At 41.5% G+C, this 20,640-nt stretch overlaps 1 protein-coding gene across 6 annotated transcripts in view; it reads right to left on the bottom strand.

Moving 5' to 3' along the window:
* The window catches only part of GRID1 (glutamate ionotropic receptor delta type subunit 1), a 737,412-nt gene that overhangs the window by 409,472 nt on the left and 307,300 nt on the right, over positions 1–20,640 (bottom strand). For all 6 annotated transcript variants that reach the window (XM_081861132.1, XM_081861134.1, XM_081861135.1 and 3 more), the window contains exon 3: positions 3,552–3,836. In XM_081861132.1, coding sequence (XP_081717258.1) covers positions 3,552–3,836 — 285 coding nt within the window. The remainder of the gene's footprint in view (positions 1–3,551; positions 3,837–20,640) is intronic.

The following is a 20,640-nucleotide window of genomic DNA, read 5'->3' as shown; positions in this document are numbered from 1 at the left end:
GATCCAGTGCCTAATATGAAATGGTGGCTTTCATATTTCCCTTCACTTTAAGTTGGTATAGGGCCATAATGCCTACAAAACTAGTTTTAATTCACAAACTTGCCATTTAAATGCATCTTTGCATTTCCTAAAAATGGATCCATTTTGGTTTTAAAAGGTTCTCTGCCCCACCACCCCACTCTTAATTATACTGAAGCTTTGCCACAGAATAGAACAAAAGCATAATGTTGGCAAAATTAGGCACTTTGTTATCTGTGTTTACTATATATAAAACATGTTTCTCTCAGCTCTAAATACTCTCTTCATCTGCTTATTCAATAGTTCCTTCACAATGTGGTAAAATGCAAACACAAATACATGCAGTTCATTATTTCCAAACAAAGTATTTGTGCAGATTTTTAAAAAAATAAAAATGCAGTTTATATTTTTAGCAGAATTTAATGATTATAAGGTTGAGTTTTAATTGTACTGTAATTGTATGTGAAATGTTCCCCCTGCCCACACTTAAATAAGAATACAAGTATTTTAAATGAAATAAATACATAAAAATAAACCCAAACAATTATCAGTTGCTTGTCCAAGGTCACCACACCACAAACGAAATTAAAAAATAAAGTAAGGGTGTACGTTAGCTATTTTAGTTAGTGCAAAACAAAAACAGATCATCTTTATCAGAGGGTCTCAGACAGGCTTCCAGGGACAGCAGTAGGGTACCCACTATTGCTGCTACAAACAGACTTCTTTGAGCCCAACCGCAAGCATGTATGTGGCCTTAAGAATATACGTTGTGCCCCTTTCTGTTGTGATTTGTTCACCACACTCCCCAACAACAGCAACCAGGTTTTCTGCAGTGACCAAAACTGAGAACCCCCTTTTCAGATACGTTTCCAAAATATCAGTGCTCTAGAAATTAGATGCCATGAGTAATGCAAGACTTGTTGTCATTCAGGAAACAGCAGAAGGTGCCAAGGGGGCTTTTCACACCCAGTTCCTCTTCCTATACCGTAATGCTGGTCCTGAATGGTGTAACTGTGCCCCTGAAGGACCAGGTGTGCAGCCTGGGAGTCATTTTAGACGAAGCTGTCCATGGAGGCACAGGTCAATTCTGTGTCCAGGGCAGCTGTTTACCAGCTCCATCTGGTATGCAGGCTGAGACCCTATCTACCCGCGGACTGTCTCGCCAGAGTGCTGCATGCTCTAGTTATCTCTTGCTTGGACTACTGCAAAGCGCTCCATGTGGGGCTACCTTTGAAGATGACCCGGAAACTGCAACTAATCCAAAATGCGGCAGCTAGACTGGTGACAGGGAGCGGCCGCCGAGACCACATAACTTGAAAGACCTTCATTGGCTACCAGTACGTTTCTAAGCACAATTCAAAGTGTTGGTGCTGATCTTTAAAGCCCTAAATGGCCTCAGTCCAGTATACCTGAAGGAGCTTCTCCACCCCCATTGTTCTGCACAGACACTGAGGTCCAGTGCCGAGGGCCTTCTGGTGGTTCCCTCACTGCAAAAAGCCAAGTTAAAGGGAACCAGGCAGGGGGCCTTCTTGGTAGTGGCACCCGCCCTGTGGAACGCCCTCCCACCAGATGTTAAAGACAAACTACCAGACTTTTAGAAGACATCTGTTTAGGGAAGCTTTTAATGTTTTAACAGATGATTATATTTTAATATTTTGTTGAAAGCCGCCCAGAGTGGCTGGGGAAACCCAGCCAGATGGGCGGGGTATAAATAAGTTGTTGTTGTTGTTGTTGTTGTTGTTGTTGTTATTATTATTATTATTATTCATCCTAAATCAGATTAATAAAATGCCTAGTTAAGTGTTGATTGTTAAGAAACATCACCTCTTCATTGGCAGCCATATCTTTTTCTCTCCCAGTCACTCACTGTAGCAGAAACATTTACAGGGAGACCTTCCTCATTCCCTAAACCCCACATTTGCAAATATCACAAGCCCATAAATGATGACTATGTCTTCCAAAGCAAAAATATGCCTACTAGGGTATACTTTAAAAACATATGACCTAATATGGGTGAGTCAGATATCAGCTTCCAACACCATCTTTCTAAGGGGCGCATCTACCATGGAGAAGAAACTGCAGATAAGGGGCTCAAATCTCCTTATGAGAGCAGGTTCATGATAGTGTGCATGTGATTTTTATTCCCAGCCCCACTTTCACTATTTGCTTTCCACCTTCCAGGCCATGAGTGCTTTGATCCTGATGAGGACATCTGTCTTGTTTCCATGCCTAACTTTCAGAGTGAGCTCTGGGATTCTACCTTTGTCTGGCTTTGACATCTGTTTGACATGTATCTCATAGAATCATAGAATCATAGAATCATAGAGTTGGAAGAGACCACAAGGGCCATCGAGTCCAACCCCCTGCCAAGCACATCCAGCCCTGTGCCCAGATCTTTCCTAAGCTTGAACTTGCATATGGTAAGGTCCCTTTCACACATGGGCACAGTGAGGTACCTCAACTAAAAGTGAATGGTGCAACCATATGGGAGGAGTCAATCATCTGCCTCTTTCTCACCCATCAGTCACAATGATTGGTTGCATCAACCATAACAGGGATGCAGTTCCCCTGCTCTGCTTTTCAGCAGCCTGTGAGTATGCTAATTTGCCTTACAGACTGCATTCCTGATCTGGATTGGGGGAACTCTGTATCTACTATTCACATTGAAAGAAAACCTCCCTTTTGTGCTAATGGAAGCTTTTCTTCCAGCATGGAGGAGAGGGGCAACTCAGGTCAGGACCTCAGAGAGGTAAAAAGGTTAAAGTCTCATGGGTTCTGATTTGGATTACTCCCTCTCTGTGCCCACTACTCACTTTTTTAAAGCCACAAGCTAAAATTGTTCATTATTACATGAACGGCATCTCCTTTAGTTTGGACCTCAGGTCAGAGGTTTCTGCTCTCCAAACACTTCAGCATGGCATCAGAGACCAAGTCTGAAGTTTCACGCCAGAAATAAATTCTTCATGTGGACTGTACCTATGACACAGAGGAAATGCTAATCCTATCATGTGAAGAATAGGTTGCAATGATATCCAGTCCAGAAGGGAGAAGTAGGGGAAATGCTGTAAAGAAATAAATTACACATGTGGCAATATGGAAAATTAATTTTTAAAGCAAGCAACACGGAGACTTGAAAAGAAGCAGATCACAGAGGACTGGTTTAGGAACTCTTGTTGTGTACTGCCTTGCATACCGTATATGAACCCTGCCAATCAGTGTCAACAGTTTATTAATATTTTACTGAAAAATTGTGAGATGAATCAAACTTCAGCTGTCTTGATAAGGTGTTGCTAAGCAACTTGCAGTCTGGCTGAAAATTAGTTTTCACAGCAACCTTTCACTCAAAAGAAAGAAAGAAAGCAAGAAAAAAGTGTGTCCATTCAACACGTTTTCCCCGTTGGTTACACAAAAAACCCAAACTACCATACCAAAACATGTCTTTGGTCTATTTTCTTCGGCGGAAAGAGAGGATACAGAACATTCAAAGAAATGGAGACTCAGGGGATGTTTCTGAAATGATTCATTGCACTTACCGTAATCGCTGTCATAGAACACTATAAATTTCTGCCATCGCAATTCGGTGACTAGCTTCAGCATAACATCATTGAGGCGAACAGGCGGCCTGGCTGCTAGCGTGTATTCGTCCTCCTCAAGGCTAGGATTTAGGTGGCAAGCTGTCCGTGGGGACCCTCCCGTGTTGCGCTGTACGAAGAGGTGGGGGATGTGCATGGCATCTGTCAAAGACTGCAGGGCGTTGGCAGAAGCACATCCGGTGGAGGTGACTAAGGCTAATATCCCCAGGGTCATCAGGTCACAGGCTGAGGAGAAAAAGAAACAGGTAGATGAAAATCTAGAAAGCTGGGAATACGCGGAGTTGGCAAAAATGACTAATATGATTAGACATCCAAAAGTAACAAAGTTCGAAGAGGAGTGGAATAAATTTGTTGTATATATACGGAATAATTGTAGAAGTTTAAAAACTGTAGCAGGATTAACTTAAATCTTGTGATGTGGGTGGAGGGTAAATAAGAATCTGTAGGAGTAGGTGTTAAATGTGTGAAAGCCGAATCAGGGAAGGAAGGAAGTCTGAGCGCGACAAAGCGCAGTGTAAATAAGAAAACACTAAGATGCTGGATGCAAGAGCTTATGTTTAAGTGGACTTTGTTTTTGGAAATTTGACTTATGTTCTTCTTTGAGTTTGCTTTTGAAAACTTAATAAAAAGGTAAAGGTAAAGGGACCCCTGACCATTAGGTTCAGTCGTGACCGACTCTGGGGTTGCAGTGCTCATCTCGCTTTATTGGCCGAGGGAGCCGGCGTACAGCTTCCGGGTCATGTGGCCAGCATGACTAAGCCACTTCTGGCGAACCAGAGCAGCACACGGAAATGCCATTTACCTTCCCGCTCTTTCCCGTGCTTTCGAACTGCTAGGTTGGCAGGAGCAGGAACTGAACAACAGGAGCTCACCCCGTCGTGGGAATTCGAACCGCTGATCTTCTGATCGGCAAGTCCTAGGCTCTGTGGTTTAACCCACAGTGCCACCTGCGTCCTTTGCGCCACCCACATCTTTAAACTTAATAAAAAGTATCTTAAAAAAGAAAGAAAAGAAAATCTAGAGAGCTGTGGCCAAGTCATGTCTACTGAAAAAGTGAACCTGCTGAGGCACAGAGGTTTTTCAGTCAGAATTCACGGGAACTTAGTTCCATCACTTCTCAGGTGGACACCATTGCCATTATAAAAGAACAAGGAAGGCATTCATGATGAGTCCCGACATCTTTTTTCTAGAAAAATAGCACTGCATAGAGGGCACATGCTGCTTTTCAGAAGTGAAATTAATATTGGCAAATACTAGACATCTGACCGTTTCTCTTGACCAACTTTGAATGTGATATTTTGAATGCACTGTTTAGTTTTACATTCTGAATATGTACATTCTGCCTCAAAAGTCAGGTGCTTTAGGTTTGTTTAAATGTTTTGGCAAATATCAACACATGAAATCTGATTTCCTATCAGCTGTCAGTCAACAGCTGCATATAAACTATCAAACGCTGTCAGATACTAAATACAACTGCTTTGTAGCCATGTTATTATCACTTATAAAATGCCATTACATATCATTTATTAAATACTACCATGCCATCAACTATTGGCAAATATCATATAATGAAATCAGCTATCAAGGACTATCATATACAAATCTAAAAATATTCAATAACCAACCAGCAAATTTGCAGATAAAAATTTTCATCAACCGCCTTACGGTATATATTTTTTTTACTTTTTTGGAAGCAAATTCACTTCACTTGTAATGTTCTGTTGTTAAATTTAAGCCAGTCTATTCAGCAGACTATTTAAAAGACCTATGCAATTTGTTTTCATAACTTTGTATGAAACAACAGTGGCTGATGTAGGGTGGGCTGGATTTACCAGCAGGCAAACTAGAAATGTGCCCAAGTTTCAAGAGGTCTCAAAATATCTAGAGAATAAATAGTTGTATCCAACATAGTCAGGGCTGTATTTACCCAGAGGGTGCAAGGGGTGTGGGGCACCTGAGTGCCGAATTCTGGGGGGCGCCAAATGTATACCTACTGTATACCGATCCCTCTCAATCGCTGGCAGTGAAAAGCAATAGAGAGAAAGTCCCTGCCCCCCTCCTCTGCTACTCCTTAGCGCCAAATATTCTTGATGAGTCAGGAAACAAAAGTAGTTTTTTCCTCTGCGTCATTTTTATAGGTAAGTGATTACTTCCACCCCAAATAAAGCTCAATAACTTTGAGTTCGCTCCCCTAAAAAAAGGTCCAAAACTTTGGCTTCCCCCCTTCCCAAAAAAGGTCAATAAATGTTAATTTGGGGGGCACTAAACTAAATTTGGGGGCGCTGGGTGGATCTTTGCACCCCAGCAGTGTATATGCTAAAGACGGCCCTGAACATGGTGCTAAGTTAAAGACACTTAGTGTTATATTTATTCTGCTGGTAAAATGTTTTACATCAACGAAACAAGATTGTGTAAGAGAATGCACAAGTAGGTTGCTGATAACTTCATTGCACAATGATTTCACAATCTGTTGACGAGGAAGACCAAGGTTCTCAAATCCCTGCTCAGCTCTGAATCTCAATGGGTGGCCTTGGGCCAGTCACTGAGACTCTGTCTTATCTATTTCACATAATTTTTGTGAGGATTATGGGCCACCAATACTGCATGGCCTCCTTGGAGGAATAGCAGGGCAAAAATGTAATATAAATATATACATTTGCAATATTCTTTATGGTGAAGCCCTTGATGGTGGATTGGATTTTTGTGATTATCTCCTGGAAGCTGCTATTTTATTTCCCCCAAATGTGACACTGTAACATTCTGAGACACTCTGGAGGAGTGGAGATAGAAGCCAACAGAAAATGGTCTCCATTGGCTGGCAGCTGCCATTTTCTCAGAATGCCCTGGAATGACACAAGCAGTGTACACAGAGGGAGACTAAGATGACAAAATAAATGATAGAATTTCTATGGCTGGAGACAACCACCAAGAGGACCTCCACTGCTGCCAGAGAAAGTTATCCCCCCTCCCAGACACTTATGAATGAGTGATGAAAGGGATAATGGAAAGGAATCCTAATTGGAACTGATCAATTCAATGTTTTGCTCATTATAAAATGTATGCACACCCCAGTATTAAGAGGCTGTGCTGGGCTTTGCATTCCTTTAAAAAGGAATGTCCTCCAAGCATGTCTAGAATGCAGCATGGAGAACTCAATCTTGAGCATTAAACAACAACACCATGTATGACACTTAACAATCTGGAAAAGAAGAACACTTTTGAAGGCCTAAGATTGACTGTTGAACAAATTCTGAATGTTTTGGTAGCTTGTTAAACTGAATCAGTTATTACTTCCTTCAGAACAAAGGCAGCATGAATGTGTGGGGGTTTTTTGTTCTTAATGCAAAAAGAATCATGTATTTTCCGTTTCAATCTCCACCCCCCTTTTCTTTAGACTTCAGAGAAAGATCAAAAAGCTACTACTGAAGAAGAGTATGCATCCGCTGAATGTCGATGCTTCAGTACTGCCAAAAAAATATTGATCAAGGTTTGATACATCACTTCACAATTTCTCTTTTACAGAATAAAAATAAATTATTATTGTTATTATAGTTATTATATTAGTATGTTTCCGAGCACAATTCAAAGTGTTGGTGTTGACCTTTAAAGCCCTAAATGGCCTCGGTCCAGTATACCTGAAGGAGCGTCTCCTCCCCCATCGTTCTGCCCGGACACTGAGGTCCAGCTCCGAGGGCCTTCTGGCGGTTCCCTCACTGCGAGAGGCCAAGTTGCAGGGAACCAGGCAGAGGGCCTTCTCGGTGGTGGCACCCGCCCTGTGGAATGCCCTCCCATCGGATGTCAAGGTGATGGACAACTACCTGACATTCAGAAGACATCTGAAGGCAGCCCTGTTCAGGGAAGTTTTTAATATGTGACATTTTAGTGTATTTTTTATCTCTGTTGGAAGCCGCCCAGAGTGGCTGGGGAAACCCAGCCAGATGGGCGGGGTACAAATAATAAATTATTATTATTATTATTATTATTATTATTATTATTATTATTTATATCCCACCCTCCCCAGCCAAATTTACTTATCAAATTGAAATAATATAATGTTTAATTTGAGGGAAATGTTTTCAAATTGCAAGAGATAGCTCACACTTTATCACTACATCTTTCTTCAGATTTTGAATGCAATGTCCTAGCGATAGCTGAGTGTATTTTTTCCCCATAACAGAGCATGAATAAGTTGGGCCTCTCTGTTCTGAAATGTTAGCATTGTATTGAGTACTTTGGAAAACAACTCTGAGGGAACCGGAGTAAATGACCTGATATTCCCAAACAAGTGAACCTTAGTTAAGGAAAGCATATCCTGCAGTTTTAGGCTCTGGTGCACAATTGTGGCACCAATTTGCTAGAAAACCTGCCTATATTCAACAAAACATTTGTTCTGAAGTTCTAGGATGTCTGAGACCACATATTTGGGGCCATCTGATAACTATGGAATCATTTTATGGTCTTGGATTTTAATTGTTTTTCCTTTCTTTTCCATCGTTCAGTTCTTGCATCCAGCCCCAGCACCAGCACTCCCCCTCTGCTTCCTTATTTCTGGATATCGGACCAACGGGACAGTTTACTACTGTCGAAGCACAATTACTTCACAACTTAGAAAGAGCAAGAAACCATGGAGAGCCACCAGTTTTCCAAAAGAATCCACTGAGCGCCACTGAATAACCCATGCTCCAGATTCAGCCCATTAGTAATTAAATAAATAAAATCTACATTTAACAAAGCTACATGAGAGTATTTCAACAACAAAAATGGAAAAAAGAAGATATTGAGTTTAGATCAATAGTAGATAAGGAAACCCAATGGCTCCTTTCAGAAGGTTAGAACACGATAAAGCTGTGCAGTACAGGGAGAGATGGCCTGTTTGCAAAATTATTTCCATCTTGACCCTTCCCATAAATTTATGCTGGCTGCATTGTCTAAATTTACTCCTTGTTAATTATAGGGATATGATTTTCCTCTTCTTTGCCTCCAAAGGAGGTGACCTGATTTAGCTACAAGAAAACACTTCACTTTCAAATGGGAGGCCTAGGTTTGGGAACAGATTTGATTTCCCAGGCTCTCTGCCAGAGAAAGCTTAGCGTGTCACACAGGTAATTTATTGAGTCTCAGTTGGAGAGGGAAGATGGGAGGATAAAAGAGAAAAGTATAGCAAGGCTGAGACCAAAAAAGGAAGGGGGGACCCACAAATCACTAGGAGGGATCACCTGGCACTGGTGTCATCTCAGATTAACAGCAAAGGCAGAAGCTGCAGGGTACCAAACCTTTCCCAAAGAACCATGAGAATTGCCAAAATATTGCTGTCCAAAGAGTAGGTCAGAGCAAAAAATAGGATGGAGGTAGATGTAAGTTCAGCATAAGGTGTGAGGAATGGTTTTATGTTTTGGGGTTTTGTTTGGTGCAAATCTGACAGATTTAGTTTTGAATGCCTACTGAATCAAATTACTTCTTTAACCCTGATGGAGGAAGTGGTAAAAGCTAACCAGACAGACAGCGCTCACCTTCAAAACACCAACAGTATTGCTGATTTCCTAAGCCAGCTGCAGAATGTCAGTATGGTTTCTTTTTGTGGCCCAAATTTAAACTGCTTTTTGTTCCTCTGCCACACACAAGTGCAGCCAGAACACTGATTCAAACTCTCGCCCTGACTGCTAGTTATGTCCAGAAGATTCCAGTAGCTTATAGCCACCAGCCAAAGTCCATTAAGCAAGCAAGCAAGCTAGACAAAGCCCAGGACAATGGTTTCTTCCTTGCTTGACAGAGCACAATAGCATCATCATAACAATATCAAGTAACACTGGAAGGTGGCTGCTTTAAAGGGCTATTTTATTCCATCATATCTTCCTGCTCTCAAACAGTATAAAAAGAGAAGAGACAAATGCAAGATATAAGCAAAAGGAAATGTCCCATTCTTATTTTACCAACAGCAGCTTCCTTTGTGTGCCACGTAGCACTTGGAGAGATTTGTGTTGTGTGAGAGTTAACCCCTTCCCTCTACAGCACAGTCAAAATCAGGACCCCTTGGGCTACTATTTATTTAAAGTCTTAAAAACAAGCATGGATAAAGAAACTACATTTTTAACTTAATGCATAGTTTGGCCCTACCTTTATAGGACATGTTGTTTAAGGCTTAAGAACTTTCAAAAGGACACATACAATAGGAAATTGTGAGATTTACAATGCTGTAGTTGCAATCCAGTTTGTGCCTTCATTTTATATACATTTGGGATATAATATGTTTCCTGAAAAACCCCAATAAAAGTGCTAATAATGAAAAGAAAAGAGTATAGAACACTCTGAAAATGCATGCCTTTTTGCAATTCAGTTTTGAAAACTTCTGATAGCAGTTATTTGAACCGTACTGAAAATTTTGCTCCCTCCTGAAATCCCTACGCACTTCCCCTCCCTCTCATAGAAATGGCACCCCTGACTTTTTTGTTCTTGAAGCTAAAACTCCTAAAGCAGTTTAGCTAAGCAGCGAACAAACATAATAGGAAACGGAAGGGAAATTTGGCAACATTTGTAAGGATTCCATTTCACAGCGGCAGACACTTGGCACAAGACTCAACTGCCTGTGTGCTATTCTACCACAGCAAGTAAGGTTTGCAAGAGCTGTACAAGGAATTCAAAACTCCTGGAACGTTAACAGGGCTTAGGGAAATATTTAGTCTTCCTAGGGTGGCGCTGTGGTCCAAACCACTGAGCCTAGGGCTTGCCAATCAGAAGGTCAGCAGTTCGCATCCCTGTGATGGGGTGAGCTCCTGTTGTTCGGTCCCTGCTCCTGCCCACCTAGCAGTTCAAAAGCACACCAGTACAAGTAGATAAATAGGTACCACTCCAGCGGAAAGGTAAACGGTGTTTCCATGCTCTGCTTTGGTTTGCCAGAAGCGGCTTAGTAATGCTGGCCACATGACTCGTAAGCTGTCTGTGGACAAACGCCGGCTCCCTCGGCCTATAGAGCGAGATGAGCGCCACAACTCCAGAGTCATCCATCACTGGACCTAATGGTCAGGGGTACCTTTACCTTTACCTAGGTTTGTAAAAAGTGTGTCAATCATCTGGATAGTGGAGTACCTTTACCTTTACCTAGGTTTGTAAAAAGTGTGTTAATCATCTGGATAGTGGAGTGAAATAGATTAAAATTAAGATTACCACTCCTGTATCCTAACACAAAATAATGAGTCAACTTAATATCATCAATGTGTGGAGTTTCAGAGAGAGAGAGAGAGAGAGAGAGAGAGAGAGAGAGAGAGAGAGAGAGATCAGTTAGTTAGAACATGGTGTTGATAATGCCAAGGTTGCAAGTTCGATCCTCGTATGGGACAACTGCATATTCCTGCATTGCAGGGGGTTGGACTAAATGATCCTCAGGGTCCCTCCCAACTCTACAATTCTACGATTCTATGAAAACCTCAAAGATAGATAGACAGATAACCTTTACATGTAGAAGGGCCCAGTGTCATATTCTTTCCCTCTCTGATTAAAATATGCACATATACAGTGCAAATGTCATTTCATCTGGGTACATTAAAATAGCTTAGCCTCATTACTAAGGTAGTTTTCACAAAAACAAAACAAAACTTCAGATCCTGCAAGCTTGCCCATCCAGGGTGGAAACACCTGATATTTCTGATCTAAAAGTGTGCACTGGAAGTTGGCATTTCACTGCTCATAAAAGAGGCTTCAGACCACCACCACCGGAGACATTTGCATGATTGTGGAGCCCTGGCTGCTGTTGATGCTTTGTTCCAAGCAGATTGGCTGAAGACTTTTACATCATAAAGGTTATCTTCATAAACCAGAAATAGACCAGAAAATGTATTTCCCTGTGCCTTTGCAAATGAAAGTTTCAATTCCAGAAAAGTTGTATGGATAAAAACTAAATCACTGGAACCTATGCCTTCTCTAGTTTATGTTGGCTATGATAAAAAGTGTAGCTGTAATACAGGGCATAATTATATTTTTTCATGTCTGTATCCTATGCACACTTCCCTGGGAGTAAGGCCTGTTGGACACAGTAGGACTTACGCTTCAGTGAACATGCATAAGATTCTTTTTCTTGCTTTTAAGTGTAAATATATTTACTTGGAGGTACATCCCACTGAAATTAATGGGCCTTCCTTTCAAGTAGGGTGGCCACCTATGTATTCCCTCAAAGAGGAAATACCGGTACAAAACCAAAAATATGGCACACATTTGCATAATATTTACATATGCAAATTTGGAAATAATTAAAGGTAAAGGACCCCTGACCATTAGGCCCAGTTGTGACCGACTCTGGGTTGCGGCGCTCATCTTGCTTTATTGGCCGAGGGAGCCAGTGTACAGCTTCCGGGTCATGTAGCCAGCATGACTAAGCCGCTTCTGGAGAACCAGAGCAGCGCACAGAAATGCCTTTTACCTTCCCGCTGGAGCGGTACCTATTTATCTACTTGCACTTTGATGTGCTTTCGAACTGCTAGGTTGGCAGGAGCACGGACCGAGCAACGGGAGCTCACCCCGTTACGCGGATTCGAACTGCTGACCTTCTAATCGGCAAGCCCTAGGCTCAGTGGTTTAACCCACAGCGCCACCCGCGTCCCGGTTGGAAATCATTACTGTAATTTAAATAGGAGTAGAATACATCTCACTATAGTGGGGGGAAATGAGCAAAGGATCTGTAGTGTGTTCAGGTACTAATTGTTGAAGGCAAAGAGTCCTCTATTTGAAGGATCCTCTGGTTCATGCCTGGTTGAAAGATTACGAACTATAAGGAGGAATCAGGGACCTTGTAGTTGCCCTTGAACAGTTAGTACCTGGACACACCTGTGAGCCAAAGCCCCTGCCCACTTCTTATAGTTCTTAATCTTTAAAGAAGACTTGAACCAGAGAACACTTCAAATAGAGGACCCTCCTCTATAAAGTAGGATATTTGCTCACCTTACTTTCAAGTGAACATGGCTAGGATCAAGTTGCAGGTTTCTTTGGAATCATTAAGGGGATTGTTCTCCATGCTTGGATTGGGCCTTAAATCTTCTAAATGATGCAGGCAAATATTCAACCAACTCATTCCAGTGAACTAAAGCAGTTTACACATACCCTAAAAAATATCCAAGTATAAACAGATGCAGCCCAATGACATCCTCCACTGAGAACAAAGGCTTCATACCATGGGGAAACATACCCCTTAATTTCCCTGGGCTCTGATTTTTGAAAGAATGGCATCCAGGAATTGGCATTAAAAATAATGTGTGTTCAAATATCCTTTTTATTATATGACATGGGGCTGCACCTCTGTTTGCGCTACTCACCAACCCCCTTGCATTCCCCCACCCACATTACCCCTCTCCTCTTCCCACCCCAAGAAATTACTAAACTCATTTTCACCTTCCCAACCACTTTGGCTCATGCAAATCCAGGATTGTGATGCCACACTACAGATCCTCCAATGGGGGCTGCATGATGACAGCTTTACATTTGTACGTTCATTGGAAGATAAGATTCTTGTAAGTTTCCTTTAAAAATACAAAACAATACCTGACAGCCTCATTGCTATGAATGACTCAAGTGTTCACCAGAGTTCCTGTTTTGATTGGTTTTCTAAGCTGAGCCCATTAAAGTAATGGTGATTTCTTTAAGTGCCCTGATTAGCCAAGAGATCAAAATGCATCAAGTCAAAAGGCCAACCAGTTGTATGTTTAATTAAGGCTTAAGAACTTTCAAAAGGACACATCCAAAGCAATTCCCTCTCTTTGCCTCAGCTAATGACCTGAATTGTTAAAAAGAAGAAAAAGGAGATGTATATGAGGCTGCTTGACAGGAGTGACAGAAAGGGAACAAAAGGATGCTACTGCATCTGAAAATCTCTGCCATGCCAACAAAGAGAGTGAACATGAAGTAAGATTGCATATTCATGTGGGGTAGGCTTAAATGGAAGGGGGGAAACAAAAGAAAATCGTATAGAAGGATTCCTGGCCCTCACTCAATGACCTACTCTTTTCATGGTGGTATCAAAGTGGTTAGGATCCTTCCACAATTGACAGAAATGTCATATTTCATACACATGTAGGCCAAGACACTCAGATAACTAAAAGAAAAATGTCGGCAAGTCATATCCAGCACATCTAACACACAAAATGTACAATGCAAAGTCGACTACGCATACTGTCAGGAATACTGCCAGCACTATGGCCTATAAATCCATCACATGAGACACGGAAGGGGGGGTTCCTCTTTTGCATGCTTCAGTCAGTCTGAAAGTGGGGGATGCAAGAGGAATTAAGGTGGTCATCAGGAACGTAACCCTGGCATGTATGAGGCAAGCCACATGTGAAAATGAAAAGATGTGGCCATTCCTGCATGCAGTTGAATATTCTAATACAGTGGTGCCCCGCAAGACGAACGCCTCGCAAGACGGAAAACTCGCTAGATGAAAGAGTTTTCCGTTTCGGAGGTGCTTCGCAAAACAAATTTCCTATGGGCTTGCTTCGCAAGACAAAAATGTCTTGCGAGTTCCTGCGGGGTTTTTTCCCTTCCCCCCCTTTTTCTAAGCCGCTAAGCCGCTAAGCCGCTTATCCGCTAAGCCGATAAGCCACTAAAAGCCGCTAAACCGCTAATAGCGCTAATCCACTAAGCCGTCAATGGGCCTGCTTCGCAAGACGAAAAAACTGCTAGACGAAGAGACTCGTGGAACGGATTCTTTTCGTCTTGCGAGGCACCACTGTAATCCCAAGAGGCTGGGGAGGGGGGGAATGCAGAATGAAGCCGTACACAGTGACCGGCTGTTTTGTGCCCCAGGAAAGCCTAACCACTTTTATGTGACTCCCAGCCCCGCCCTCCCCAAAAATCGCTAACTTCAATTTTCAAAAACAGATGTTTTAGAGATATGATAAAAGTCATCAAAATAGAAAACAAAAGTAAATATTATCTCCTCCTGAACCCTGAAAGAAGAAATCTGAACAATAAAGTTTGTCCATCACCATGTGATAGTTTTTCCCATTTAAACGGAGCAGCTGCATTCCAAATAAGTAATGGGCCCCTGGGTCTAACCACCATTTTAGTTTCCCACAAAGCCCCAAACAATACTAAGTTGGAACATTCTGAGAAATTAAGATGATGATGCTTGGAGTGAAGGTCAGGGGGTGGAAATCAAGCAAGTCAGGTCAGGTATAAATCAGGCATAAGTGGTGCCGGGACCCTGGCATCTGCTGAAGGATTCCAGACTCTGAAGCAGGCCCAGAAACCATTTTTTTAAATGTCTCTTGTTTCTGGATTAGTCTTGCATATCTGAGAAATGTTCTGCTTTGTACCCTTTCAGAAGCTAAAGTTAAACCTCTCACATTCTTTCTGGTATCTGCTCCTGGAACACAGATCACTGTTACTCAATATGACTCAGGAGTAAAACTGTGAAAGAAAGAGGGGGTTTCTCCCCCCCCCTAACTATGAACCAAAAGCTGTGAAGCATCTCCTCATGGCAATTTTGTCACATAATTCTCCAGTGTGTCCTTATAGGTCAATCACGGAAATGGCCAGACTGATTTAATGGCCCACAGAACAATTCAAAAGTATCATGTAAGCCTGCAAACATAAAATTCCACAGACAGCTTAGCATGTCATTAGTGCTTCTTGACTAAAGCAAATGATCTTTCTTAGTTTTAGGAAACAATTATACAAACCCAGCAGAAAATGCATTATGCTTTCCCATATAGAATGAACAAAGAGAATTTAATCTTAAAGTTGATTCACACATGCATGCCCACCCATCATTTAAATGTCTGCAAAATCAAGTGTGAAGAACGGACCCTTGCAAATCATACTACTACCAGAGACAGATATTATATATTTGCCTCACATTCACCTCAGATGCAATGTCTTTCCACTCACTCAGCTGCTAGTCATTATGAGTTGTTTCCAATAAGCATGCTCATAACCTTATGACCATAGCATTCAGAGATTATCTATCTGCCTGTGTGAACGGGCCACCATTGATCAATTTTTGCACCATCCAAACACAAAATATTTTCAACACAGCCAAACTACACATTCTGTTGCTAGTCATCAAGTCTACATTAACCCAACATAAAGAAATTCAGCAATGTACATGCATTGTGAGCAAGGCATAAACACATCAGTTATCTATCCAACTTTGCCCCCCTGCCCCCCTAAAACACCAACTATCTTGTTCATAGGCTTTCTTTCTCCCCAGTAAAGATGCATTTGGATATACAGTGGTACCTCGGGTTACAGACGCTTCAGGTTACAGACACTTCAGGTTACAGACTCCGCTAACCCGGAAGTAGTACCTCAGGTTAAGAACTTTGCTTCAGGATGAGAACAGAAATCGTGCTCCGGCGGCGCAGCGGCAGCTGGAGGCCCCATCAGCTAAAGTGGTGCTTCAGGTTAAGAACAGTTTCAGGTTAAGTATGGACCTCTGGAATAAATTAAGTACTTAATCTGAGGTACCACTGTACCTTGTAATGTCTTATACTATCATAATCTCCTGAAAACAGGGAGGGCCACCACCAAGAAATATGGTGCTCTCCAGAAGTTGTTGGACTACAAATCCCATCATCTCTAGACTTTGGCCATAGTGGCAGAAGCTGATGAAAGTTGGGAGTCCTGTGAGTGACTCTAGCCACATTGGCTACCCTGAGCTGTTTACATGTGAGAGCTATATGGAGCCTCTGTCTTCAGAGGCATTACACCTCTGAATCCTAAATGCTGGAGACATGCGATGCTGTCTTCATGTGCTGCTAGTAAGTTTCCCAGATGCCTCTGGCAGCCAAATGTTGGGAACGCTGTTCTTTTTGGTTTTTGTTTAATGCAGGAGCTCAGCTCAGAGTCTCACTCTGGGGACCCAAAAAGCACTTTAAACAGTCTGACCTGTCCTTGACATTGCAGATGTTTGGCCATGTCCTGCAAGTGTATTCCTCCAACGATCTCAGGAGAACCCTGTAAGCTTCCCCAAGAAGGAATGGGGCTCACCTGCTTCTGTTTTGAGAGAAACATGGCAAGCAAAGAAAAGATGAAAATGACAAATGCTGCCTCTAAATTAAAGGCAGAGGAAGGAAATCTAAATGGCTGTTCCACTGGTTTTTATACAGGCGAATAGAATCAGTAAGAATACTTAGTAGTAAACTAGGGAAAGAGAATAAGATTTGGAAAATGAGGCCTCAAGCTTTCATTTCATTTACTGGACTTTATTAATAAATAGCTGCCTTCCTATTCTAGCACTCTAAATTCTGAATGTGTTCTCTCACCAAAGAAGTACAGAGATGTGTTACAGGAGACAGCAGTACAGTTTCCGTACAACGTAGCGATGCCATCAAGTGGTCAACAGACGCACTGGTCGGTTTTCCCTCAACATAATGCTAATAAGCATGCAGCAAAGTCTATAATACTGACTAGAGAATTAGAAAGTATCATAGCTTAGAAGTGGAGTGTTTGTTCATTAAATGGAAACTAAAGTACAATTTTTAAAAATCTGTTCCGTATTTGCCAGAACACCCAGAGGTGGAAGTTATCACTCTGAGACAGGATTTGTGTCTCTACCCTATGCTTAATACAAATAGGACTGGCACTGAAATTTTGTGCAATGTAGTGTTCCTTTTCAGGGTTCCAGCTAGCCAGTCATGTCACCTTCTGAGATATTCCATTCCAACCAAGTCTCCTTGCTCACCCATCCAGCATTCAGTACGCGCTAAGTACATTCATTCCTAATTGAGCTGCTTTGGTTTTCTCCCACATTTAGGGTTCTTTTCTTTCATAGCATTTTTAATGTACTTCTGCAAAACTTGGAGTTCCTCCAAGACCACTAGCACCTATTTTACGCATGAATTACATTGTTTTGACTCACTCAAAGAATCCACACTCAGAGAATGAGTCTACTCTCTGCATATGGGATTGTGTACGCAACAAACCTATTAATGGATTTCCTGTGATAAATATACACATACCTTGTGCTCTTTTTGCTAAAAATAACTTAAGTTTATTCATAGAGTAATTTTCCTAAGTGCTCAAAAGTGCTTCACATAAAATCTCTCCATAACAATCCTGTAAGGCAGGTTAGCATTATTGCCTTTATGCTATAAATGTGGTCTTGGAGATGCAAGATTGTGACTTGCTTATGGCCACAGTGTGACTTCATGGCTGAGATGAGCTTTGCGTCAGGAATTCCTAGCTCATAACACACACACACCCCCCCACACACACACTACTAAGCTATGTTAACAATACCCTTCTGCACCCTACCCTGGAAGTAGATGAATGAATATTCACAGAATATTCTGTACTTAGGCATATTAGAAAGATCTAGACCCCAGATGGCAAGGGTTTCACTTTGGGCAGAACACTCTATCCCAGGCATCCCCAACTTGTGGCCCTCCAGATGTTTTGGCCTACAACTCCCATGATCCCTAGCTAACAGGACCAGTGGTCAGGGATGATGGGAATTATAGTCCAAAACATCTGGAGGGCCGAAGGTTGGGGATGCCTGCTCTATACCCTACTATATTACCATTACTATATACCATTACTATATACCAAAGTAATGCCACTTGGACAGACCAACCTAATTCCATTCCGTGTCAGTTTCACATGGGTTCAGTCATAAATCCATTCCACCCTGTTTTCTGTGGAACTTCTTCCCATCTACAATTGTTCAAACACTCATGCGGACGGCCTGTTCTGCAAGAACATTAGGGTGAAGCATGGTCCATAAATTGGAAAGATCTATTTTATTCTTTTCTAGCCTTTGCTTGGAATTTGGGAATTGCAAATGTTCTCCTTTCCTTTTATTCACATATTTTGCTGCCCTTGTTTTTGCACAAATCACAATATTTTGGATAGTCTCCATTAGCAAACACAAATGCAATGGCCATCATTGGTTTACATGAAACACCAGGCCATGATTTAGAACTATGTGTACAACCTACAACAAGCTCAAGTGAAGTATTTTTTGCCAATTATTTTTATTGATTTTCCATAATTTTAAACAAATTGTCACCAAATTAATAGAAATTCAATACAAATTTAAAAACTGACTTCCCACCCACACCCCAGATGTCCCCTCCATTTTCCTCCTTCTTTTGTTGCTCCAAATAAAATAACTTTTCCAGCTATCATTTCAAAATACATTCATCCCTTCTCTCTATACATCACCTGTTTGATTACCAATTTCTGCTATGGCTTTTATACATTGTTATAACCTGTCCTCAGAATAGTCGAGAAGAGTAAATCCTCTTTTATCTACCTATAATAGTCATTCATCAATTTTGAAACATTTCCTTCTGATACCTCTTGAGTAACACTCTGCCTGTGAAAAACATGCACACATTCCTCCCTAACATGGCCTTGAACATTGCTGTCTGACATCTGGACCCCAGTAATAAACAACTCAGCCTCACTGGAACTACGTGCAGAGGGTGAAAATTAAACCCCTAGGGGAATATATGTATAAATATATAATATACATCCCCCCCAACACTGCCAATCTCCCAGCGTCACCCACCCTTCACATTTCACCAAATTTAATCCTCAATTTCCCATGCAACTAGCTTATTAATAAATCATTAATAAATAAACAAAATCCATATCACTTCTTCTCCATCTGAAAGTCTCAGAAGCCATCAAGATGGTATACGCTGTGGTCCACCCTGTCCCTTTCACTGTTCTTTTTTCCAACTTCAACTGCATTTAAATTATACACATTTTTATTTGCATTTCCCTCCTAAAATATACCACATTTTGGCAGAGCCACTGTAATACACAGGCTGTAGCATATGTATCCCTGAAAGGAAAATTCCATAGAATTTTGACACTCTCACTTTCCTCTAGTAAATATATTGCAAGCCATTTAATGTTTGAAGCTACTGAACACAGCAGTTTTACTGAAATCATATGAATACTACTCACAGATTCCATTACCCCACCACTAATCCCATGTATTAAATTCATGACAATGTACTTCAGACATCAAAATGAGCTTCACTGGCAAGAGACAATCACATATGAAAGAGAGAGAGGAAAGAACAATAACAGCATGTCACATCCATTTGTTTTCTAAAGCCTAGCTCTGAATTTCCAAATATTCAAATCAAACACATATATGAAATAAGACAGCCTTAAAAACTGCAATAGAGGCATGCACTTCAAGGCTGAAAAGGGATCAGATGGTTGCAGAAGCTGCCCCCTCCCCTGTCTCCAGGGGTACTCCAGACCACTTGCCTGAATCCTCAGCTTTCCATTAAAAAACGAAAGCAAAGCTTCTAACTTAAGCAGGGCTTTTTTCAGCCAGAACTCACTGAAACTTGGTTCCAGCATCTCTTAGATGGGTACCATTGCCATTATAAGAGAACAATGGAGGAGTTTATGGTGAGTTCTAGCAGCTCTTTTGCTAGAAAAATAGCACTGGATATAAAGAACATGATTAGAAGATGATACAGCTGCTCAGTAATTTTAGACCAATGAGTGCAAAAACACTAGTCAAAACACTCTCATTCAGTTGCAGCTCCTAGCTCCTTCTTGACGTCTTCAAAATCCATCCAGTTGGGAATCCTAAGGCAAAAGCAAAGAGCAAACAACTTTCTAAAGGAAAAGGCAAAAGATAAGACGGTTACAAACCAGACCTGTGTGTGATACTGGTGGAAGCTGCAGCACACATGGATGCAATCAGTTTTCTCAGTGCTCTCAACAAAATAGTTTACCTATTTTGGACTACAGAGCAAGAAGATGTGCTCTTCATCTCTTGTACAGACCCAGTAGTTAGATGCACATGAAACTCATGCAAGAGGCTTGGGTATGCATTGTCCAAAGATATATGATTTTGGACTAAGCACTGACAGAGGTGAGGCTGCTCCTGAACATCTAAAGGATTCCCCCAAAGCAGTCAGGCACATTCAGTTCTCCATCTTAGCTAACCCTGACATTGCAGTGCAATTCCTGAAGGACAGAGCTGCTGCAGTCCTTGAGATTTAAACGCAGATACCTTCTGCCATCCTTTGGTGGATGCTCAATAAGAGACCAATTTATTGCCCCAATTTAA

The sequence above is a fragment of the Podarcis erhardii genome (assembly GCF_964252035.2).
Source record: "Podarcis erhardii genome assembly, chromosome: 5".
Classification (NCBI taxonomy): Eukaryota; Metazoa; Chordata; class Lepidosauria; order Squamata; family Lacertidae; genus Podarcis; species Podarcis erhardii.
The sequence above is the reverse complement of the archived record's forward strand: the minus strand, read 5'-3'. Positions and strand labels throughout refer to the sequence as shown.